The sequence below is a fragment of the Odocoileus virginianus genome, chromosome 17 (genome assembly GCF_023699985.2).
Source record: "Odocoileus virginianus isolate 20LAN1187 ecotype Illinois chromosome 17, Ovbor_1.2, whole genome shotgun sequence".
Lineage (NCBI taxonomy): Eukaryota > Metazoa > Chordata > Mammalia > Artiodactyla > Cervidae > Odocoileus > Odocoileus virginianus.
In genome coordinates this window covers 34,566,534-34,585,789 of record NC_069690.1, presented here as the reverse complement: position 1 = coordinate 34,585,789, position 19,256 = coordinate 34,566,534, and the positions used below count along the sequence as shown (strand labels likewise).

At 52.8% G+C, this 19,256-nt stretch overlaps 2 protein-coding genes across 3 annotated transcripts in view; one reads left to right on the top strand and one right to left on the bottom strand.

The window, feature by feature from the left end:
- Positions 1–13,869, bottom strand: part of CHAD (chondroadherin) — a 35,713-nt gene extending 21,844 nt beyond the window's left edge. The window contains exons 1-4 of one of the 2 annotated variants that reach the window (XM_020914015.2): positions 13,043–13,868; positions 10,860–11,023; positions 10,448–10,593; positions 4,494–10,233 (exon numbers count right to left, since the gene is read on the bottom strand). In XM_020914015.2, coding sequence (XP_020769674.1) covers positions 10,452–10,593; positions 10,860–11,023; positions 13,043–13,822 — 1,086 coding nt within the window. In that variant the 5' untranslated portion in view covers positions 13,823–13,868 and the 3' untranslated portion in view covers positions 4,494–10,233; positions 10,448–10,451. Of the gene's footprint in view, positions 1–4,493; positions 10,234–10,447; positions 10,594–10,859; positions 11,024–13,042 lie in introns of those variants that run through there. The other variant, XM_070479307.1, reaches the window with a different exon arrangement.
- Positions 1–19,214, top strand: part of ACSF2 (acyl-CoA synthetase family member 2) — a 31,013-nt gene extending 11,799 nt beyond the window's left edge. The window contains exons 2-16 of the mRNA XM_020914012.2: positions 6,143–6,338; positions 6,716–6,844; positions 7,089–7,142; positions 7,445–7,563; positions 7,683–7,848; positions 8,391–8,486; positions 8,619–8,776; positions 9,056–9,147; positions 9,453–9,529; positions 15,970–16,077; positions 17,294–17,445; positions 18,275–18,416; positions 18,497–18,607; positions 18,741–18,809; positions 19,068–19,214. Coding sequence (XP_020769671.1) covers positions 6,143–6,338; positions 6,716–6,844; positions 7,089–7,142; positions 7,445–7,563; positions 7,683–7,848; positions 8,391–8,486; positions 8,619–8,776; positions 9,056–9,147; positions 9,453–9,529; positions 15,970–16,077; positions 17,294–17,445; positions 18,275–18,416; positions 18,497–18,607; positions 18,741–18,809; positions 19,068–19,118 — 1,720 coding nt within the window. The 3' untranslated portion in view covers positions 19,119–19,214. The remainder of the gene's footprint in view (positions 1–6,142; positions 6,339–6,715; positions 6,845–7,088; positions 7,143–7,444; positions 7,564–7,682; positions 7,849–8,390; positions 8,487–8,618; positions 8,777–9,055; positions 9,148–9,452; positions 9,530–15,969; positions 16,078–17,293; positions 17,446–18,274; positions 18,417–18,496; positions 18,608–18,740; positions 18,810–19,067) is intronic.
- Positions 19,215–19,256: the final 42 nt, after the last annotated feature.

Here is a 19,256-nt window from a genome sequence, read left to right as displayed (position 1 = left end):
GCCACAGGACTGCTTTCTTATCTGCTGGAACTCTCAGAAAGGAACATTCTGCTACTTCAAAACTGAGCTATTTATTTTCTTGAGCAGTTTCTAAGATGGAAATCACAAACAGATGTGTTTGCTTGGCTTGCCCAGTATTATTTATTAATGTGTGCATGTATTTTGCACAGAAGCAATACATGCTGCTTTTATTTTTCTGACAGGACAGTACATTGCATAGTCAGTTGCTAAATTTAGTTTATGAATTGTGTTTCTATCAACACTGGTTTAAGCCCTAGAAAGCTCTTCTTTTTAACTTTACTGTGCACCATTGTGCTCACTCGTGTTCGGCTCTTTGCGACCCCATGGACTGTAGCCCACCAGGCTTCTCTGTCCTTGGAAGTTCTCAGACAAGAATCCTGGAATGGATTGCCATTTTCTTCTCCAGGGGATCTTCCCAACCCAGGGATTGAAACTATGTCTCCTGTATCTTCTACATTGGCAGGTGGGTTCTTTACCACTGAGCCATCTGATTAACTTTGTGTTGAAATATAACATAGATTCAGGAAAGCACACATGTTTTATGTACTTGTTTGATAAATTTTTGATAAATTGAACACACCCATAGAACCAGAACCGAGGTAGCCATTCTCTTGATTTCTAACAGCATAGAAAATAGTTTTGCCTGTTTTGTACATATAAATGGAATCAGTATATACATTTTCCTCTCTGGCTTCTTTCATTCAACATTTTTTAATGAGTTTCATTCATATCATTGGGTGTAGTCATAGTTCATTTGCTCTCATTGCTATATAATATTGCAAATAATCATCACCATTTATTTATCTATTCTACTGTTGAGTATTTAGGTGGTTTCCATATTGGAGATACAAATGCAAATATCCTGTCTTTTGGTGGGCACATGTATGATTTCTTTTGGCTGTATACCTAGGAATAGAATTTTGTACATTATTTTTAAAAGTGTACAATTCAATCATTTTTATTGTGTTTATGGATATGTGTAAGTCATACCCTTAGCTATCACCTCTCTATCCTCCCATCCCCTCTGCCCTAAGCAACCACTTACTCTACTTTTTGTCTCTACAGATTTGCCTAATCTCAACATGACATAAATGAAATTATACAATATGTGATTTTCTGTGTCTGGCTTCTTTCACTTACTACAGTATTTTCAAGGTTCATCCATGTTGTAGCATGTATCAGTATTTCATTCCTTCTTATGGTCAAATAATATTCTATTGTAGAGATTGTTTATCCATTTATGCATTGCTGGATATTTAGGTTGTTTTCACTTTTTGACTATTGTGGATAGTACTGCTCTAAACATTTGTGTACAAATCTTTGAACACTTGTTTTCACTTCTTTTGGGTATATGCCCAAGAGTACAATTGCCAGGTCAAATGTTAACTCTATGTTTAACTCTTTGGAGAACCACCAAAATGTTTTCCACAGCAGCTGCACCACTTTATATTCCCATCAGCAATGCAAAAGTGTTCCAGTTTCTCCACATGCTCCCCAAATTTGTTATGCTGGTTTTTTGTTTATACTTTCCTAGTGGGTACAAAGTGCTATTTAATTGTGGTTTCAGTTTACATTTCATGTGCTTGTTGGCCATTCATATATCTTCTTTGGAAAAATGTCTATTCAAGTCCTTTGCTTATTTTTTAATTGGGTTATGTGCATTATTTATAATTCATGTATTTGGTTATTCATTTGAGCACTTCTTACATTCCAGGCCCTGTGAGGCAGTGAAGACAAAACAGTGGACCCATTAGTTGCCAAAGATGAAAAGTCAAAACAATTATTTTTTAAAATAATCCTTGTTTCCTAACTTGTCTTATGAAATAAGATCTGGCAGCAGATCTAGGCCTGAATTCTCACATGCCCATTCTCTGTGCACACCTTTAGGTGGGGCTGTGCTTTGTCTTCAGTTTCCTCCCAGCTCCCGCCTAAACTGACTTACTCCCACCTGGCATTTTATAACACCCAATCCAAGTAGCTAAAGACTTATTCTAGTTGTTTGAGTTGGGAGCATCTGGGACTCCTGGCGTCCGGCTCCAGCTCCTTAAACTTTCCACAGACAACTTTTCCTAAAACCAAATCTATTTTCTTTTTCAGATTTAAATGGGGCATCTGCCACTTTGTTTAACAGTAGAAAAAGAAGTGGCCGCCCTTCTTGCTCAAGGTGTTTTGGGTGTGTTTGAGGGAGGAGAGAAGTAGAATCAATGGTGTTTGCACTTGGGCTTTTGAAATGATGGGTGGTTCTTAAATTTATGAGCAATGCATTGATATGAGTTTCTCGAACTCTGCAATCTTTTGAAGGAACAATCTGTTTTCACTTCAACCTTGTCCTACCCCAGTCCCAGTTTCTTGGCTTCAATTAGTAAACAATTGTGGAAAAATAAAATTAAGATTAGACAATCTCTGGTGATCAGATAAGGGCTAAATCCAGAGCCCAGAGAAGAGAATTACCCATCCCATCCTTTCTCCCCAAATTGGGCAGGCAAGGCTATCATGCTGGGGTAGTGGTACTGGATTCTCCATTCTCCACTTCAGGTTCAGCTGTTTACCAGCTAGGCAGCCCACTTAGCCTCTTTGCACTTCAGTTTCCTTACTTGTACAAACAGATTTTTTTTTTCCCAGAGTTAGCTTAATATGTATCAGAGAAACCCCCTCTCATGATGGTTTTAGTAAACGGGAGTTTTTCTGGGAGATGGCCAGTGTGTGACTGGTGTGGTACAGCCTGCTGTCAGGCTCCATGTCCGTCTATCTTGTTGCTGTGATGCCAAGCTCACCATGTGCTCCAAGAGAACTATCACAGGCAGCATTCCAGCCAGCAGGAAAGAAAAAGAGAAGATGTACTTCCCTTTAAGGGCTCTTCTCCGAAGCTGTGCACACATATACACACAACCTCTGCTTAAATCCCATTGGCCAGACTTTATTCTTCGACCAGGCCACCTACTGGGGAAGCTTGGAAATGTGGTGTCTATTCCACATGGCCATGTAAACATCTGAGGGTGTATTATTAAGGGAGAAGGGGCTACTGGGGGTCTCTGTCATTCCACCTATCAGAGCCGCTGTGAAGATAACGGAGATGATACACTATACACTGTGAACTACATTTGGGGGTGCTGTGCTTAGTCTCAGTTGTGTCTGACTCTTTGCGAACCCATGGACTGTAGCCCACCAGGCTCCTCTGGGGGATTCTCCAGGCAAGAATACTGGAGTGAGGGATCTTCCCAACCCAGGGATCGAACCCAGGTCTCCCACATTGCAGGCAGATTCTTTACTGTCTGAGCCAACAGGAAGGGGCACATAAATCAACCTGTTGATTTGTCAGCTAGACATTCCAAGAGGCCACTGAAAACCATGGTGAGTGTGTAGAAAATCATTCCACACCAAACAGGACTCTGGGACATTTTGAGAATAAGAGGATCCGTGTTGTGAAACAGATCCCCCCACCCCCCACTTTTTTTTTTCCACTCCCCACTTTTAATGCTTTGTTGACAATGAGTCCATTACACTGGCTGAAATCTGTGTTTTTCTGCCTTCTAATTCAGATGCTCGGCTGTTGGGAGGTGGCTTACCAAGGCTTCAAGGGCAGCGGTAAACCACTGAATGCAAAATATGTATTTAGTTAGGATTCACCAGTTGTAAGCAACAGAAACCCAACTCAGACTGGCTTAAATGTTTGTTCATATTTTAGATTACATATATAAATGAGATCATGCAACATTAGACTTTCTGCTTCCGGCTTATTTCCCTTAAGCATAATGTCCTTTGGATTCATTCATGTTGTTGCAAATGGAATTCATCTCCCCTCTCCCCTCACCAAACTAGCTTAAATTCAAAGAGGGACTTTATTGACTGGTGACAGTGAAAAGTCCAGAGGTATGTAGACTCAACATGTGACTGTGTCTAGGTATTCGACAAGCTCAAGATTAAGTCTGTCACTGGGTCTTCCTGTCTCTGTTTCTGTCTTTGTCTCTGTCTTTCCATCTCTCTACTTTCACCTGTGTTGACTTTCTTCCTAAGCAGGTTTTCTCTACATGCTTGCTCTTACACCCGTCACTTTGGCAAGCCCAGGAGACGAGCACATCTGTTTCCCAGTGGGCAAAAATGGGTGCCCTCCACATTATGCCTGTGAGGGAAGGATTTGGGTACAGAGTCTCTTTTAAGGGGTGTCATGGTGACTATGAGGAACTACCTCAGTAGTTCTTTAGGTCTGTCAACCTGAATGGTAGAATGTGGGGGCTGGCAGGGCTTCAGAGGCCTGTGGCTTCTGGCTGTTTTCTGCCCTAGCACACCTGAGGAAAACACCTGGCTTAGTGGCCCACTACGTCTTTGAGAAGATTGCCCAGGGAGGTGATCTAGATAGCATCCCTTTGAGGATAACTACTGATCCAAGTCCTTGGACTTTATAGGTGGGGGCGCTGAGGCCCAGAGAGGAGAAGGCACAGGTATCTTAACTTGGATTTTCTTGAGAACAAATACTTGGATGCAGGTGGTTTATTTGTGATCCTGGGAAGTAGGAGTGAGGGAGTGTGGAGAGGAGACAAGAAGTCAGTTTGGGGCGTGTGTGGGCAACCAGGATCTTACTGCCACCCCCCACCCCACCCCAGGCTTGATGCCTCCCAGAACTGCCCAGCCACAGAAGGAGAAACTTGAGGGGGTCCCTGGGGACAGAACCACAAGAAACTGCCCTATCAGTGAAACTAGAAATGTGTTGAGGACACATGTCAACGGACACCGAAGGTGTTTGTGACAATCTCCCACCCAGCCAGTGGGATGAGACCTCAGGCCCCCAACTCCAGCCCTGTGCTCACTCGCTCTCCAGTGTGTGACTCATCTTTACTAAAGTCAGGACAACCTACCCATCAGCCTGCACCAGGATGTACCCTCCTGTGACACGAGGTCTCTCTCATTTATAGGGAAACCCAGTTTTGCTCCCCTCTGCCCTGCATACTTTATTCTGTCCAGAAATTCTCCCCTATAAGCCAGAAGCAGCCAATCAGTGACAGCTAGAATTGGCCTTTTCAGCTCAGCAACTGTAGGACTGAATCATCAGGAAGGGTCCCCAGGGCCCACACCACCCTGGGGTGGTGGTCTGGAAAGCCTGGATCTGGAGCATGCCCTCTCGGATGAGAACAGGGTCTGAAAGCCGTCATATACTTCTCTGGGCCTGGATGGGAGCCCAGCACCTGTCACCCAGGTCTGGCAAATGGGCATAAGCAGGCCTAAGCCTATGATACTTAGACTTCTGGGGACCTTTAAAAAAAAATTAATTGTTTTAATAATTCATAATAGTTTTAGTTACAGAATAACTGAGTAGATCATACATAGAGTTCGTTATGCCCACCACCGACCCCATCCCTGGCACTGTTTCTCTGATATTAACATCTGCATTAGTACGGTACAATTAGTGAACTAGTATGGTATGTTATTGGCTTCCCAGGTGGCGCTAGTGATAAAGAACCTGCCCACCAGTGTAAGAGACACAGGTTCAATCCCTGGGCCAGGAAGATCCCATGGAGGGAGGGCACAACAACTGACTCCAGTATTGTTGCCTGGAGAATCTCACGGACAGAGGAGACTGGCGGGCTACAGTTCATAGGGTCACAAAGAAGCAGACTAGACTGAAGCCACTTAGCACCCATGCACTCATGGTACATTATTGTTGACTGTGGTCCGGGTTTACATCAGGGTTTAGTCCTTGTGTTAGATTATTCTGTGGGTTTTGACAGATACCCAGGGGTCTTTTTACCAGGAGGAAGCAGTGTCTAGAATGAGGCCATTCCCAGTCCTCCCAGGCTACCTCTCAGCATGATTGACCTTAGCGTCCCTTTCCAGGGTTTGGATGCCAAGGCTCCAGACCCTTGGCACTGAATGGAAGCTGAGGAGTAGGCTGGGGAGAAGAATCTTCTCCCTGATTAGGGACAGAGATTCAGCCTCCAGGTTTTGATTTCCCAAGGGCGAAGTAGCTCCTAAGTTAAATGGGTCCCTGGGGATGGGGCAGATCAGACAGTTTCTGGAGTTTCCTGCACACGTTGTATGCAACCTGCTTCCTAGCACGTTGTGCCAGCCTTTGGTTCCAGGGAGGCCTAGCTTGGTGCAGTTGAACCCATAGTCCCTCTTCCCACAGTTCTGGAGAGCTGGATAACAACGTCCCCTTGCCCGTTGGAGGCTTCAGCTACGTCCAGGGCCACATCGGATTGCGCCTTAGTAACCAGACGGTGGGGCGGTGCCTGGATGCCACAGCACAGAGGATCCCAGACCAGGAGGCCTTGGTTGTCCACCACGAAAACATCAGGTTGACCTTTGCCCAACTCAAGGAGGAGGTGGGTTCTGACTTTGAACCTTCAAAGTGGGCAGGTGCTGGCCCCCAGCTGCCAAGCTTGGTGGAGCTGCAAGGGTGGTGCCTGGCTATGGGGCAGGGTACTGGGGCTGCCTGAGAGCATCCAAGGAATGTCAGGAGAAGAAGGCAGGGCTGAGGCAGAGGTGGCTCAGGTGCCTCCTGCATCAGTCGTTCCTGGGACACTGGTTAATTATGCATGTTCCCAAGTCCCCCTCCAGATCTAAGGCCTGCGTATCTGCCTGTGCCTCATTCCCAAGTGGTTCTGATGTGAACTCTTGGGCCAAAGGTTAAAGTCAGAGTCATGGGCTCCTTTCTGCTCACCTGCATCTCACCCCTCTGTTCCCCTTCTCTTTACTCCAGGTGGATAAAGCTGCTTCTGGGCTCTTGAGTATCGGCCTCCGCAAGGGTGACCGGCTGGGCATGTGGGGACCCAACTCCTATGCGTGGGTACTCATGCAGCTGGCCACAGCCCAGGCTGGCATCATTCTGGTGAGGAGGGGATTACCTGGCACAGCTGGGTATGTGGAGGGGGTGGCATCATTCAGGGGAGCTCCCTGGACCCTTGGCCCCAGAATCACACCAGTGCCTGGCTGGTTTCAGACCAGCTAGTGCTTTCTCCTTAAGCCCGCCAAGGAAGCCTGAAGGTATAGGGTGCTGCCTCTGAGGGTGGAGGGGCTGCAAATGGGACAGCATCTGCCCAGGACACATGATGTACCCTCACTGTCTCCACCAGGTATCTGTGAATCCAGCGTACCAGGCTATGGAGCTGGAGTATGCCCTCAAGAAGGTGGGCCCATTCCTTGGGTGTTGTGGGAGAAGCCAGCTAGTACCTAGCACAGGGGGCTTCCAGTTGTCACAGAAGGCTGAGAGGGGTGGGGGGCATGCACAGGGTGACACCCAGAGCCTGTCCTTCTTTAGGCAGTGGGTGGGAGGAGGGGATGGTTGGTCAGACAGGCTAGTGTGTGTGTTGGGGTGGTGGCTGTGTGTATTTTGGTGGCAGTGTATGGGGGAGAGAGCAACTGTCAGGACTCTACCACATTCTAGACTGGGGCTTCCTGCTGACCATGGTGGGGGGCTCCGCTTCTACAGGTGGGCTGCAAAGCCATCGTATTTCCCAAGCAATTCAAGTCCCAGCATTACTACAACATCCTGAAGCAGATCTGTCCAGAGGTGGAAAAGGCCCAGCCAGGGGCCTTGAAGAGTCAGAGGTGGGGGTTGTCCCGGGTTGGGAGGGGTACATCATGCTGTATCCTGGCTCCCTCTCTCCTTACCCATCTCTGTGGGCCCTCCCTCAGCCCCTGATTCTTATCATGCCCCTCACCGCCAGGCTCCCGGATCTGACCACGGTCATCTCGGTGGATGCCCATCTGCCAGGGACACTGCTCCTGGATGAGGTGGTGGCAGCTGGCAGTCAAGAGCAGAATCTGGCCCGGCTTCGGCACACCCAGCAGTTCCTGTCCTGCCATGACCCCATCAACATCCAGTTCACCTCGGTAGGGCAGAGATCTCCAGGTCCTGATCGCAGGCTGGCATGCTAACCCCTGCCTGCCCTGTGACCTGCCCCCAAGAACGAGGAGGCAGCAGAGATCAGGAGAGCACTCTTCTCCTGGGGCCAGCCCTAGCTGTCCCCTCTGCCCTGGAAGACATCAGCAACTAGTGTTCTTGTTACATGCCCCTCTCCCCTGGCCTTCTTGTCCCCAGCACAGGGGCAGATGTGCTGAGCCACCACAGGTCAGAGCCCCTCATTTGGCAGATGGGGAAACTGAGGCCCAGAAAGGCCATCTGCTGGTGAGCCTCTGAGCCATCTTATAAGTGGCCTGAGAACAGACCTTCTCTGCCACATTTCTGAATCCTAACACCTGGCACCGTGCAGGCACAAGGCAAATCTCTATAAATATGTACTGAGTGAATGAATGGATCTAGGGTAACAATCTCAATCTCCTGACTCCCAGTCCAGTGCTCTTCCATGCCGTGGCCCAGGGTGGGAAGGAGATGGGATGAAAGAGGCCAAGCTATCAGCTTCTTGTCTTGTTAGGGGACAACTGGCAGCCCCAAGGGGGCCACACTCTCCCATTACAACATTGTCAACAACGCCAACATGATAGGACAGCGCCTGAGACTGCACCAGAAGGTGAGGGGGTGCTGGCCCAGCAAGGGCTTCCTGGCACCCTGCAGGGGTGGGGGCTTGCTGGATTCCCCCTGCTGGCTAGAGGAGCTGGGCTTCTGGCCCTGCAGTAGACCCAGCTCCTGCTTCCATCTCCAGACGCCAGAGGAGTCGCGGGTAGTTCTGCCCAGCCCCCTGTACCACTGCCTGGGTTCTGTGGGGGGCACAATGGTGAGCTTGATGCACGGTGTCACCCTCATCCTGTGCTCTCCAGTCTTTGAGGGCAAGAAGACGCTGGAGGCCATCAGCAGAGAAAGGTGGGCATCAGTGGGCAGCTATCTGTGGGCCTATAAGATCCTCCTGTTCCTCACTCCTGGGCCCTGATTCCTTTCCAAGCTGTCTCCCTCCAATCAAGAGAAATGGAGATGGGGTAGTGGGAGATTCTCAGGAGACCAGTCCCTCCCTCCAAGGAGCTTCTGTTTATTCCCCACAGTTGCAGCCTTGGCCCTTACTGTAGGGTTAGAGTCCGGTGGGTGAGAGGAGGAAGCTCCCTTCTACTTCCAAGCCTGATTTTGAGATGCACCTCCCTTATACAGAGGCTCCTTCCTGTATGGGACCCCCACAATGTTCGTGGACGTTCTGAACCAACCAGACTTCTCCAGTTACGACATCTCAACCATGCGTGGAGGTGGGATGTGGCCAAGAGTGGTGAGGCCAGGACTAGCCTAGCAAGCTACATATGTGCCCCATCTTTCATTTAAGGGCAAAAAGGCCACTAAACATGGGTGGGAGGGAGGGAAATCCCCAGTGTCCCTAGACACCAGCCTAAGGCCAGTTGCCTAGACATCAGCCTAAGGACAGCTGCCAGGTCTAGAAACAAGTCCAGGGTTGGGAAGCAAAGGGAATGTTATTTCCTAAAAAGGGCCATAGGTGAATGGGAGTCCACTGGACCTGAAGAAGGTGGGAGCTGTGTCAGCCCTCTCTCCGATTCAGGTGTGATTGCTGGGTCTCCTGCACCCCCAGAGCTGATCAGAGCCATCATCAACAAGCTGAACATGAAGGAGCTAGTGGTAAGTAGAGGCAGGGGCTGGGGTAGGGGGCAGGCCAGGGCTGGGCAAGAACAGATTGCTGGATGTGGCGAGGAGTCCAGCCTGGGTCTCTAAGGAAGACCCTTTGGCTGGCCCTCATTCTAGAAAGCAGATGTGAGAAACTGCAGTCTGACCTCATCAACAGCTCTCAAGTCATGGAGATAGGTGACAGGGAAGTAAATATTATACATACATAAATTTATATTTATAGATATCTGGGGAAGAAATGCAGCATGGGAGAGTGTGTAGCAAAGCACCAGTGTCCTGGCAGGTGGGGGCTGGTGGAGTTGAGGGTAGGGGCTTCAGACCCTTCCTAGAAGCAAGGGGTGGGGCAAGGATCTGATGTTTGTTTCCAAATGACAGGGAAAGGGAAATTGAGAGGAGGATTCTGGAATGGTGGCCATCCTGATGGTCACCCTGTTCTAGTCCTAAAGGACTTGGGGGTCTTAGCAACAGCTTCTCTGAGAGGAGCTGTGGCCATGAGGCCAGGCTTGCTGGAGCTCTCAGCATTAAGTGGAGCTGGGTTTGTGCTGGAGTGCCCAGGTGCCCTGCCAGGACATGTCTAGGTGTGGACAGATCTATATCAGCAGAGGGTGTTGGGAGAAGATGGGAGTCAGAGGTGAGAGGATCAGTAGTTTCTCCGGCAGAAGGCAGAGGCCAGTCACCAGGACTGGCTGGGTCAGGACCTGTGGTGAGGCAAGGACTGGTGTCAGGACGCCAACAATCTAGATGATGTTTGGAGAGAATGGTGGGAGTCCTAGGCAGTATCATTTTCCCCCTTAAAGGAGGGAGCCCCAGTCCTCCCCTCTTTTCCCTGTAAAAATGGAAGTATCTTGGGACACCCTCCTCAATTCCAGAATCTCCAGAGAGAGAATGGGGGCCATGCCCACCAGACCCCACCTGTTTAATGGCGGCCAGCTTTCTTGGACCTCTTAGTGGGGAACTTGCAGCCGCGGAAGGCATCCGTGTCACGAATGTGCTGGCCCCTGAACTTGGCGGGTGATGCACAAGTGGCGTCAGGGCGAGAGGTCTTAGCTTCCAGCCACCTGGAAAGACAGAGAGTTGCTGGGGTTGGGGAAGAGATGTAAGAGTGTTGGAGGTAAGGACAGTGAACCATGGGGTCAGGTTGACTTTGCTTTGGGGTAGCCTGGAACGGTCATCTTCATTTTACAAATGGGGAAATGCCCAGCGTCCCACACCTCTTAGGAAGCAAATCTAGGACATATGCCTAGGATGTCTTAGTGCAGGGCCAGTATGTCTCCACTCCATCACATGAGGATGGCTTCTAGGGGTACTACTGGGGTCCTCTCACCTCCGAAGGCCCCGGAGCTGGCAGGTACACTTCCAGGGGTTGTTGGTGAGGGTGAGGGTCTCCAGGCTGTCAAAGGGGAAGTTGGAGGGCAGCTGGTTCAGGCGGTTGTTCTCCAGATGGACATGTTTCAGCGTGGTCACACCCAGGAAGGCACCGTCGGAAAACTAGGGAGCAGAGTGGGCATGAGTGAGCACCCCAGTTCCTAGTGTCTGGCCTCTCCCAGCTCTATGCTCCCAAGGGGCAGGGTCTGTCCCTGAATGCAAGCAGTGGCACCTTGAGCAGGTTCACAGCATGACTAGGTTTTCTCAGATGATCTAATCCATACAACGGTCTGTTGAGCTAGGTAGTGTTATTTCCAATGTGTAGATTGCGGGGCAAGCTTAAGTCCCTTGCTCAGGTTGGCACTAGGGAGTCAACAGTAGCTGCAAGGCCACATCGAGCTCCTCTTCCCCTGGCACCGTGCCCCCTGTGCAAACACTGGGACTGGGGAGGCAGCCAGAGTTTGGCCCCAGCAACCCAAGCTGGCACAGAGTGAAGCTGGTCAGTGTTTGGTGGGATGGGCAGTGGGCCCAGGCTCCCCACAGGCCCCAGGGTCCTGTATGTCCCCCAGCTTTGTCCTCACTGCTCCCTCACTGCCTGCCAGGCACTATTTGTGGAGCCACCTTGGTGGAGTCTTGGGCCAGGCTGGCTGGCTCCAGAGGAAACATTCTATTGGTGCCCACATCTTGTCCCAGACGTCACGGTTCCTGCCTGGCCTCGCCTGCCCCAAATGAGCCCCAGCTTCCCCGCTCTACTTCCCACTGAAAGGCCACGCTGGCAATAATGGGCCACAGGGGACGCTGACTTCAGCTGGGGACTGCTTGGGGCTGAAGAAGGGCAGGCTCGGGCAGGCTCTGTCCACCCAGATGAAGGCTGGTTGCCATCCAGGTATGATTCTGCCCTTATCTCTGTGCCTGTGGCCCAGGGAACGGTGTGAACCTCCTTGGTAATCAGACTGCTCTGATGACCATCTCCCCACTTTACCCTGTTCCCTGCCCAAACCTCCTGGTGAAGCCCCTGTGCCAGAGCAATTTTCTAGTCCCAAAGAGGGATTCCACCCTGACCCAAGGCAGCAGCACCTGGCCAGGCACTGGCCATCAAAGGAGACCAAGTCCTGAGGGAAGACAACATCAGGAGATGGGTCTGGTGACCAGGGTGTACAAAGGGCAGTGAGTGGTCTGGGCACAGTGAGGCGTGGCCAATCTTTCCTGTGGGGTGACACCTAGGGACCTTGTGCCGAAGGTTGACAACAGTGAGTGGCTCTTGCCTTTTCCCCTTCATGGAGCCCATGGGTGCCATGCCTGCAGCCTGGGGCAGGCCCTTGATCCATGGTCCCCACTCAGCTGCAATGGACCTGAGAATGCCGTGGAATGTATGTGTGTGGACTGGGGGTGGGGTGGGGGATCCACCGGGGCCTCTGGGAGGCATGGAGGAGGTCTTCCTCAGTTCTGTGCTCCCTACTCACTCCCCAGCCCCCCACTCCACCTCAGCACTCATGCACACTCCCCACCAGGAACAGGGTCTCTTTGTGGGCCTGATTTGCCCAGCTCCTCTGGAAGGCTTCTCAATAAACAAACCTCCCTTTATGGGGTGGTAGGTTTACTGGAGGCAGGAAAAAAACAGCAGAGGAGGGGTGGAAGGCTCAACAGGATGAGGTGGCTTCTGCGCACAGCAGGGGCGTTGAGGGCCCTGGATATGCCTGCTAGGGGCCATTGGTGGGGCCAGGACAGCCTAGCTCTGTTTATAAGTAGGACTCCTAGGAGGGCAGTGGCTGAGACTAGGGACAGGGACAGCAGGGCAGGATTTTTGGGGTGGGGATGTGATAAGAAGACTGAAGCGACTTAGCATGCATGCATGCATTGAAGAAGGAAATGGCAGCCCACTCCAATGTTCTTGCTGGAGAATCCCAAGGACAGGGGAGCCTGGTGGGCTGCCATCTATGGGGTCGCACAGAGTTGGACAGGACTGAAGCGACTTAGCAGCAGCAGCGATTAAGATGAGAACAGAGCTCCACACCCTGGAGACAGCCATAGGAAGAGGCAATCTTAGAGAAGAGGGGATGGTGCCCAGCTGTGGCCCTGGACCCCTGGGCCTCCTGGCAGTGAAAAAGGAGCCAGAGCACAGCCCCGCAACCAGGAGCTCACCTTCTCCAGGTTGGTGTTGTCCAGCCAGAGCGTCTCCAGGTATCTGCCGAAGGACTGGAAGGCGTTGTCGGGAATGCTTTTCAGGGGATTGTGGGACAGCTTCAGCTCCTCCACCACCCTCAGCTTGCTCAGAGCAGCTGAGGGGTAGCTGGATAGCTGGTTCCTGTCCAGGTAGAACTTGGCGAGGTTTTCCACGTCGTCCAGAGCACCGGGCTGCAGGGAACTGAGTGAGTTTTCCGACAGGTAGAGCCAGCGCAGGTCCTTGGCGCCCTGGAAGGCACCTGAGCGCAGCTCTCGGATCTTGTTGTTGTTGAGCTGCAGGATGAAAAGGTTGACCAGAGGGGAGAGCAGCCCCCGGGGCAGCTCCGTCACCTTATTGTGGTCCAGGTAGAGGTAGGTGAGCTCGGTCAGGTCGTCAAAGGCACCAGCACGCAGCACGCGGATGTCGTTATGGGACAGGTACAGGTAGATGAGCTGCTTGAGGCCTCGGAAGGCGCCAGCAGCCACCTCACGGATCTGACAGTGCTGCAGGTGCAGCGACACGAGGTTGGGCATGGCCCGAAATGAGTTGGCCGCCAGCACAGGGAAGTTGTTGCGCTGTAGGTTAAGCAGCTTGGTCTTCTCTGACACCTTGGGGATCTTCTGCAGCCCCACCTTGTCACAGATGACATGCTGCAGGTCGCTGTGGCAGTGGCAGTTCTGGGGGCAGGCGGCCAGCGCAGGCAGCAGGCTGGCCAGGAGGCCCAGGCTGAGGCTGAACAGGAGCATCGGGCGGGCCATGGCCGGGACGTCTGGGGCCGAGGCAGGGGGCAGCGGCAAGTCCTCGGCGCTCGGTCTCCCGCCCTATTTATACGGTGGCCCTGACCGCAGCCGGCAGCCAGAGCCAGCTTCTACGTGGAGCCAGAGGCCACCGGGTTAACTCCCTCCCGCCCAGAGCTGCGCCCCTGCTCTCGACGGGGAAGGGCCCTCCCACCCTGGGGACTCTGCGGGGGGCCGCATTGGCCCCGAACCTCGGGCCCCTGTCTCCCTGCCCTCGGACCCTGCTCCCTCCCCACCCCACCTCCTCTCCGCCTTGGAGGGAGGGCATGGGTGTGTCCGGGACCCGGAGTTTACTCCGGAGTTGGGGAGAGGGGCAGTCCCTGAACTTATTTGTTTGCTCAAGTCTGAGCCTCTACGCCTCCCCCCAGACGCCCTCGGCCGTGTGCCCTGGACCCAGTGCGGGAGGAAGCAGGGCCGGACAGCCGGACGCGAGTCTCGCCGCGGTGGCAGGCCGGCGGCGCTTTAATGGGGCTCTTGTGCGGCGCCTGCGGAGCGTGAGAGCCACCCTGGCGTCGGGCTCCCCGCTCCAGCTGCTCTCAAGAGGTGGAGCTCCTCCCCGCCCTCGACTGGCCCTGGCCTCTCTCTCCCAGCCTCAGGCTGGCTTTCTGCCCCCTGCACCCGCTGTGTCCCTTTGCCACGACTGAAGGCAGCCAGAAAAGTGGGAAGTGGGGGCGAGGGGATGACCCACAGGCCCTCGGCAAACACCTAAAGACCACAGGCACAGTCGCGCTGTCTTCCCCCCTCCTTAATCTCCCTAGAATGTCCACATCTCGTCATACCCACCCCACCCCGCAGTGGTCAGGACCCTTGGTGGGGGGTGGTTCTCTCAGGGTGGTAGCCAGAGTGGCGCCAAGGTGTACTTGGCAGAAGCCACACCTGGGCAGTGGCCCCAGGAGGCAGAAGCCACACCTGGGCAGTGGCCCCCAGGACGGTAAGGGTGGGAGAGAGGGCTGGGTCCCGACAGCTCAGGCTTCACGACAACAGGTCCTGTGAGCAGCCCTACCCCAGCCAACTGGGTCTCTGTGTGTCTACTTGTCAGCCACGGCGTCTGGGTTCCTGTGGGCAGGCAGAGTCACAGGTCTGGCCCCAAAGCAAGCTCTGGGCTGACTGGTAGGAGTTCTTGTCTGTGTTGGGGGGTGAGAGGACGAACCAGACCCCAGGTCTTGCCAGACCCCAGCTATGCCTGATTCGTGCCCACTAACACAGAGGAAATTGAGGGTATGGTAGGGCTGAAGGAAGAACAAAGGTCTGTTGTCTTTGCTGGCTGGAAGGAACCTAGCCAGCCCCTCTCTCTTCATCCAGAGCTCAGGTGCGGAGGCCTCCCGTCTCCTAAGCCCCTTTCAGCCGTTGCCTCTGGATGGGGGTCATACTTGGGCCAGAACACTGTCTTGTGGTATTCCTCCAAGGCTGACTGCTGGTTTTCTGTTGCTCAGGATGTTCCAACCACTAGAAGGGGGGCTGGGGTGTGTGCCACTGGCTTTTTAAACCCTTGCTTTAGCTGTATTTTTATTTTGAGCAAAACAAATTTACAGGAAACTCTCCAGAACTTGAAGGGGGGGCACCCTACCCCAAGACCAGGCATTTATCCTAGGTTTTGAGTGGATGGGGCAGGGTAGGGGTAGGTGGCTGGTATCTGTGTAGCTCCTGGCTGGGCCAAGGCAGGCTGGCTTTCTCATCAAATTTATGGATTCTTCAGCTTGGAAAGAAGGGGCAGGGGATGCTGTGGCCTGAAATCGGGAAGGGGGTGTTAAGACAGCCTGGGGATGGGGTCGGGAAGCTGAGATGTTGGTAACTGGGAGCCACAGGCTAAACCATGTGGTTGCTCCAAGGAAGCAGGAAGACTGAGAGCCTGGCTGGAAGACAATGGCTTCCCTGCTCTCAGTTTCATTTCAGACCTGGGCCCCCTGCTATACTGAGCTAGTCTGACTATCTATCCAGTGCCTCTCCCTCCTGACCCCTGACTTCTGCCAAACATGACTCTTTTCCCACCGTTCAACTGCTTCCATCCCCCACAACCCACTCCCCACCCCAGGTCCTTCCCTCAGGGTAACACCCCCATCCTTCTGCTCCCCAGGCTCTGTTCCAAACACCCCTTCTGGCCCCTCTAGGTGGCTTATGGAACCACGGAGAACAGCCCCGTGACCTTCATGAACTTCACTGAGGACAGTGTGGAGCAGAAGGCAGAAAGTGTGGGCAGAGTCATGCCTCACACAGAGGTGGGCCCCGGACACCCCCCTCCCACCACTCACCCGGGGGCACCCCCTGCGATGTTTATTGCTTTCAATTAGAGATCCAAACAGCTCACTCCAGACACTGAGAGCCCCCAGCCACGAGGTCTTCCTGGGCCTGGCCTGGGGCTTTCTCTGTGGGCTGAAGCCTGAACTGGGAAGAGCTGGAACAGTGGCCAGCTGCCAGCTGAACTTCTCTGCAGCCTCCCTTCCTGTCTGAGGTGTGTTTTTGCCAAGCCCACTGTCTGTTTTGGGGCAGCCAGAACAGCCTCATAGAGGAGCCAGAGCACAGAGATTTTTCCTACATAGCTCTTTCTCTCCCATAGCCCTCCCCTCCCCCTCCACCTCATTTCAGCAGAGTTCCTCTTTGTGCTTGGCATAAACAGTTTCCCAAACAGCTTCTCCCTCTCGGAGTCCCTTGCATCTTGAAGACTGACCCAGAGTACCTTTCACTCAAATTCCCAGCCTCCAATGCTGGTGCTTTATGCCAGCCGGTACCTGGTTTCCCCTCCCGCCTTGTACCTTGCCCCTCTGGGATTACTGCCAATGTGCTTCCCCGGGGGCCTACCTCTCTCCTCCCTGGAGTGAGTGTGCAGTGACATCAGTCCCTCCCATGAGTCTGACGTGTTCCCATGTGTCTCCCATGTGTTTCCATGTGTCACTCACTGAGAGGCCCCACCTGTAAGGTAGACAGGGCAGGTGCAGGTCTCTCCATTTCACAGGTGCAGACACGAGGCGCAAGGGCTAAGCTTTCCTTGCCCATTGGCAGTGGCTCATTTCTCGACCAGGCTTTCAGATTCTGCCTGTCTGCTGCCTCTCCTGTTCACGTGGCCCTGCTCTGCCACCCTCTTTGGCTTCTTTATTTACTGCTTAGTGGGAAGTAAGAGGAGACTCCCTTCCTTCTGCACAGTTTATAATTCTTTAGCTGGCCTGGCCCCCCTTCTGGCCGCCTTCTCTGAGCAGCTCCCACCCACTCTGTTTCCTCAGCACCTCCTGACTTGGGCCTCAACTGTTCTTTCATGCCCAGCTCAGGTATCCAACTGGTGACAGATCTACTCAGCCTGCGTCTCCATTCCTTGGGGATGGGCAGAGCCAAGGGGCTTCATTATAGGGGGAAGGAAGGGAAAGCTCTCCCCATTCCTGAGGCCCCCTCATCCTGAAATGAGAGGGTGGGAGGCCCCAGCCTGAAGCTGCCTGGTCCCAGGCCCAGATTGTGAACACGGAGACGGGGACACTGGCAGAGCTGAACACACCTGGAGAGCTGTGCATCCGAGGGTACTGCGTCATGCTGGGCTACTGGGGTGAGCCCCGGAAGACCGAGGAAGCAATTGGACAGGACAAGTGGTACCGGACGGGGTGAGAAGGCAGGGCAGGGTGGAGTGGTTGGTCGCCAAGGGGACGCTGGGGGTCCTGAGGCTGAGATGGGAACACTGAACTAGAACTGGGAGAACCAGTTGTCAAGATGGCCCCTTCACATCTCGGAGACTTAGTTTCCAAAATGTACATAAAATGAGGATGATCATATTCTCCAAATAGGGCTCCTGGAAGGACCAAATGCAGTACAGATGAGAACTCCTGGGGTAGTGCCTGCAAAATCTGAGCCTAGATTCAGTCTCATCTAATTCAACAAACTCTAATTATGCACCCGCCATGTGCAAGCACTGTTGTAAACACTGGTGGTCCAGGGGAAAGCACAATGGGCAGGATCCTGCCGTCACTTCCCACATGTCTGGTGGAGGGAGACAGATACAGTCAAGATCGTTTCTGACATTCATAAACACAGCTAATAAGATAGGGTCACAGGAGAGAGAGTGGCTGTGGTGGAGAAGGGAGATTCTTTTCTCTTTGGTGATCAGAGGAGGCTTCTCTCAGGTGGAAATGTTTGAGCTGAAACCTGAATAGTAAGAAGCCAGCCCCAAAAGGTGTATATATAGATACGTTTAGAGAGAGAGACAGAGAAAATATGCTATAGGTATGAGTTTACTTGGTTTGGTCTGCCTCCTACATGAGATAGTTCCTCCTGTATGATCCAGGTAAAGTCTTGTTCATGCCATATGCCCCAGAGTCTAGAGTAGTGTAAGACATAGAGTAGGTGTTTCCTAAGGGTGTGGGAGTGAGTGAGTGAGTGAGTGAAGCCAGCCAGATGAGGCAGAGGTCAGGGGTAGCTCCTGGGCTTTCCTTACAGAGACATTGCCACGATGGATGAGCAGGGCTTCTGCAAGATTGTGGGCCGCTCTAAAGATATGATCATCCGTGGCGGCGAGAATATCTACCCCGCCGAGCTCGAGGACTTCTTTCAAACACACCCACAGGTTCAGGAAGTGCAGGTGAGGCACCCAGCCCAGGTAGAGCCCAAGAGCAGGGGACACAGATGGGGATGTCTGATATCTGTCTCTGACCCTGGAAGGTGGTGGGAGTGAAGGATGACCGAATGGGGGAGGAAATCTGTGCCTGCATTCGGCTCAAGAAAGGGGAGAAGACCACGGCAGAGGAGATCAAGGCTTTCTGCAAGGGGAAGGTGGGAGCCTCAATTCACCCCAAGCATCGCCACGTTGCTCAGTTCTCTAATACTCTCTGCCTGCCAGCCTATCAGCCCACTGCCCACTGTGACCCTGCCCAGCCTCATGCTTTAATCCCCCTCTGGCCTGCAGATCTCCCACTTCAAGATTCCCCGGTACATCGTTTTTGTCACAAACTACCCCCTCACCGTCTCAGGAAAGGTATGTAAAGAGACCAGGGAGGGGCAGGGAAGTTGGAGCCCAGGTGCAGAAGGTCGGGTGGCCCTGCCTGAGCCTCCCTGAGTGATGAGCCAGAGTCTGCCGAGAGGCTGGCCGTTGGGTCACACGTTTGTCAGCTCCTGCTGGTTTGCCCAACTTTCCTGGCTTTAGCCTGAGAAACTCCTCAGTCCCAGGCAAACCAGCAGGGCTTGGACACCCTAGCTAGCCTGCCTAATTCTCACTTCTTTCACTTTCCTCTAGATCCAGAAATTCAAACTTCGGGAGCAGATGGAGCAACATCTAAACCTGTGAATAGACGAAGGGAGAAGATCCTTCCTCCCTGCCCTTCTCCCCCATGCCCCATGTCTGCTTTGTGATCTGGCATAAAGAGCTTCTCTGTTTACCCTGGCTGGTCTCTTGCTGCTGTGCTGTCTTTGCAGCTGCTACAGG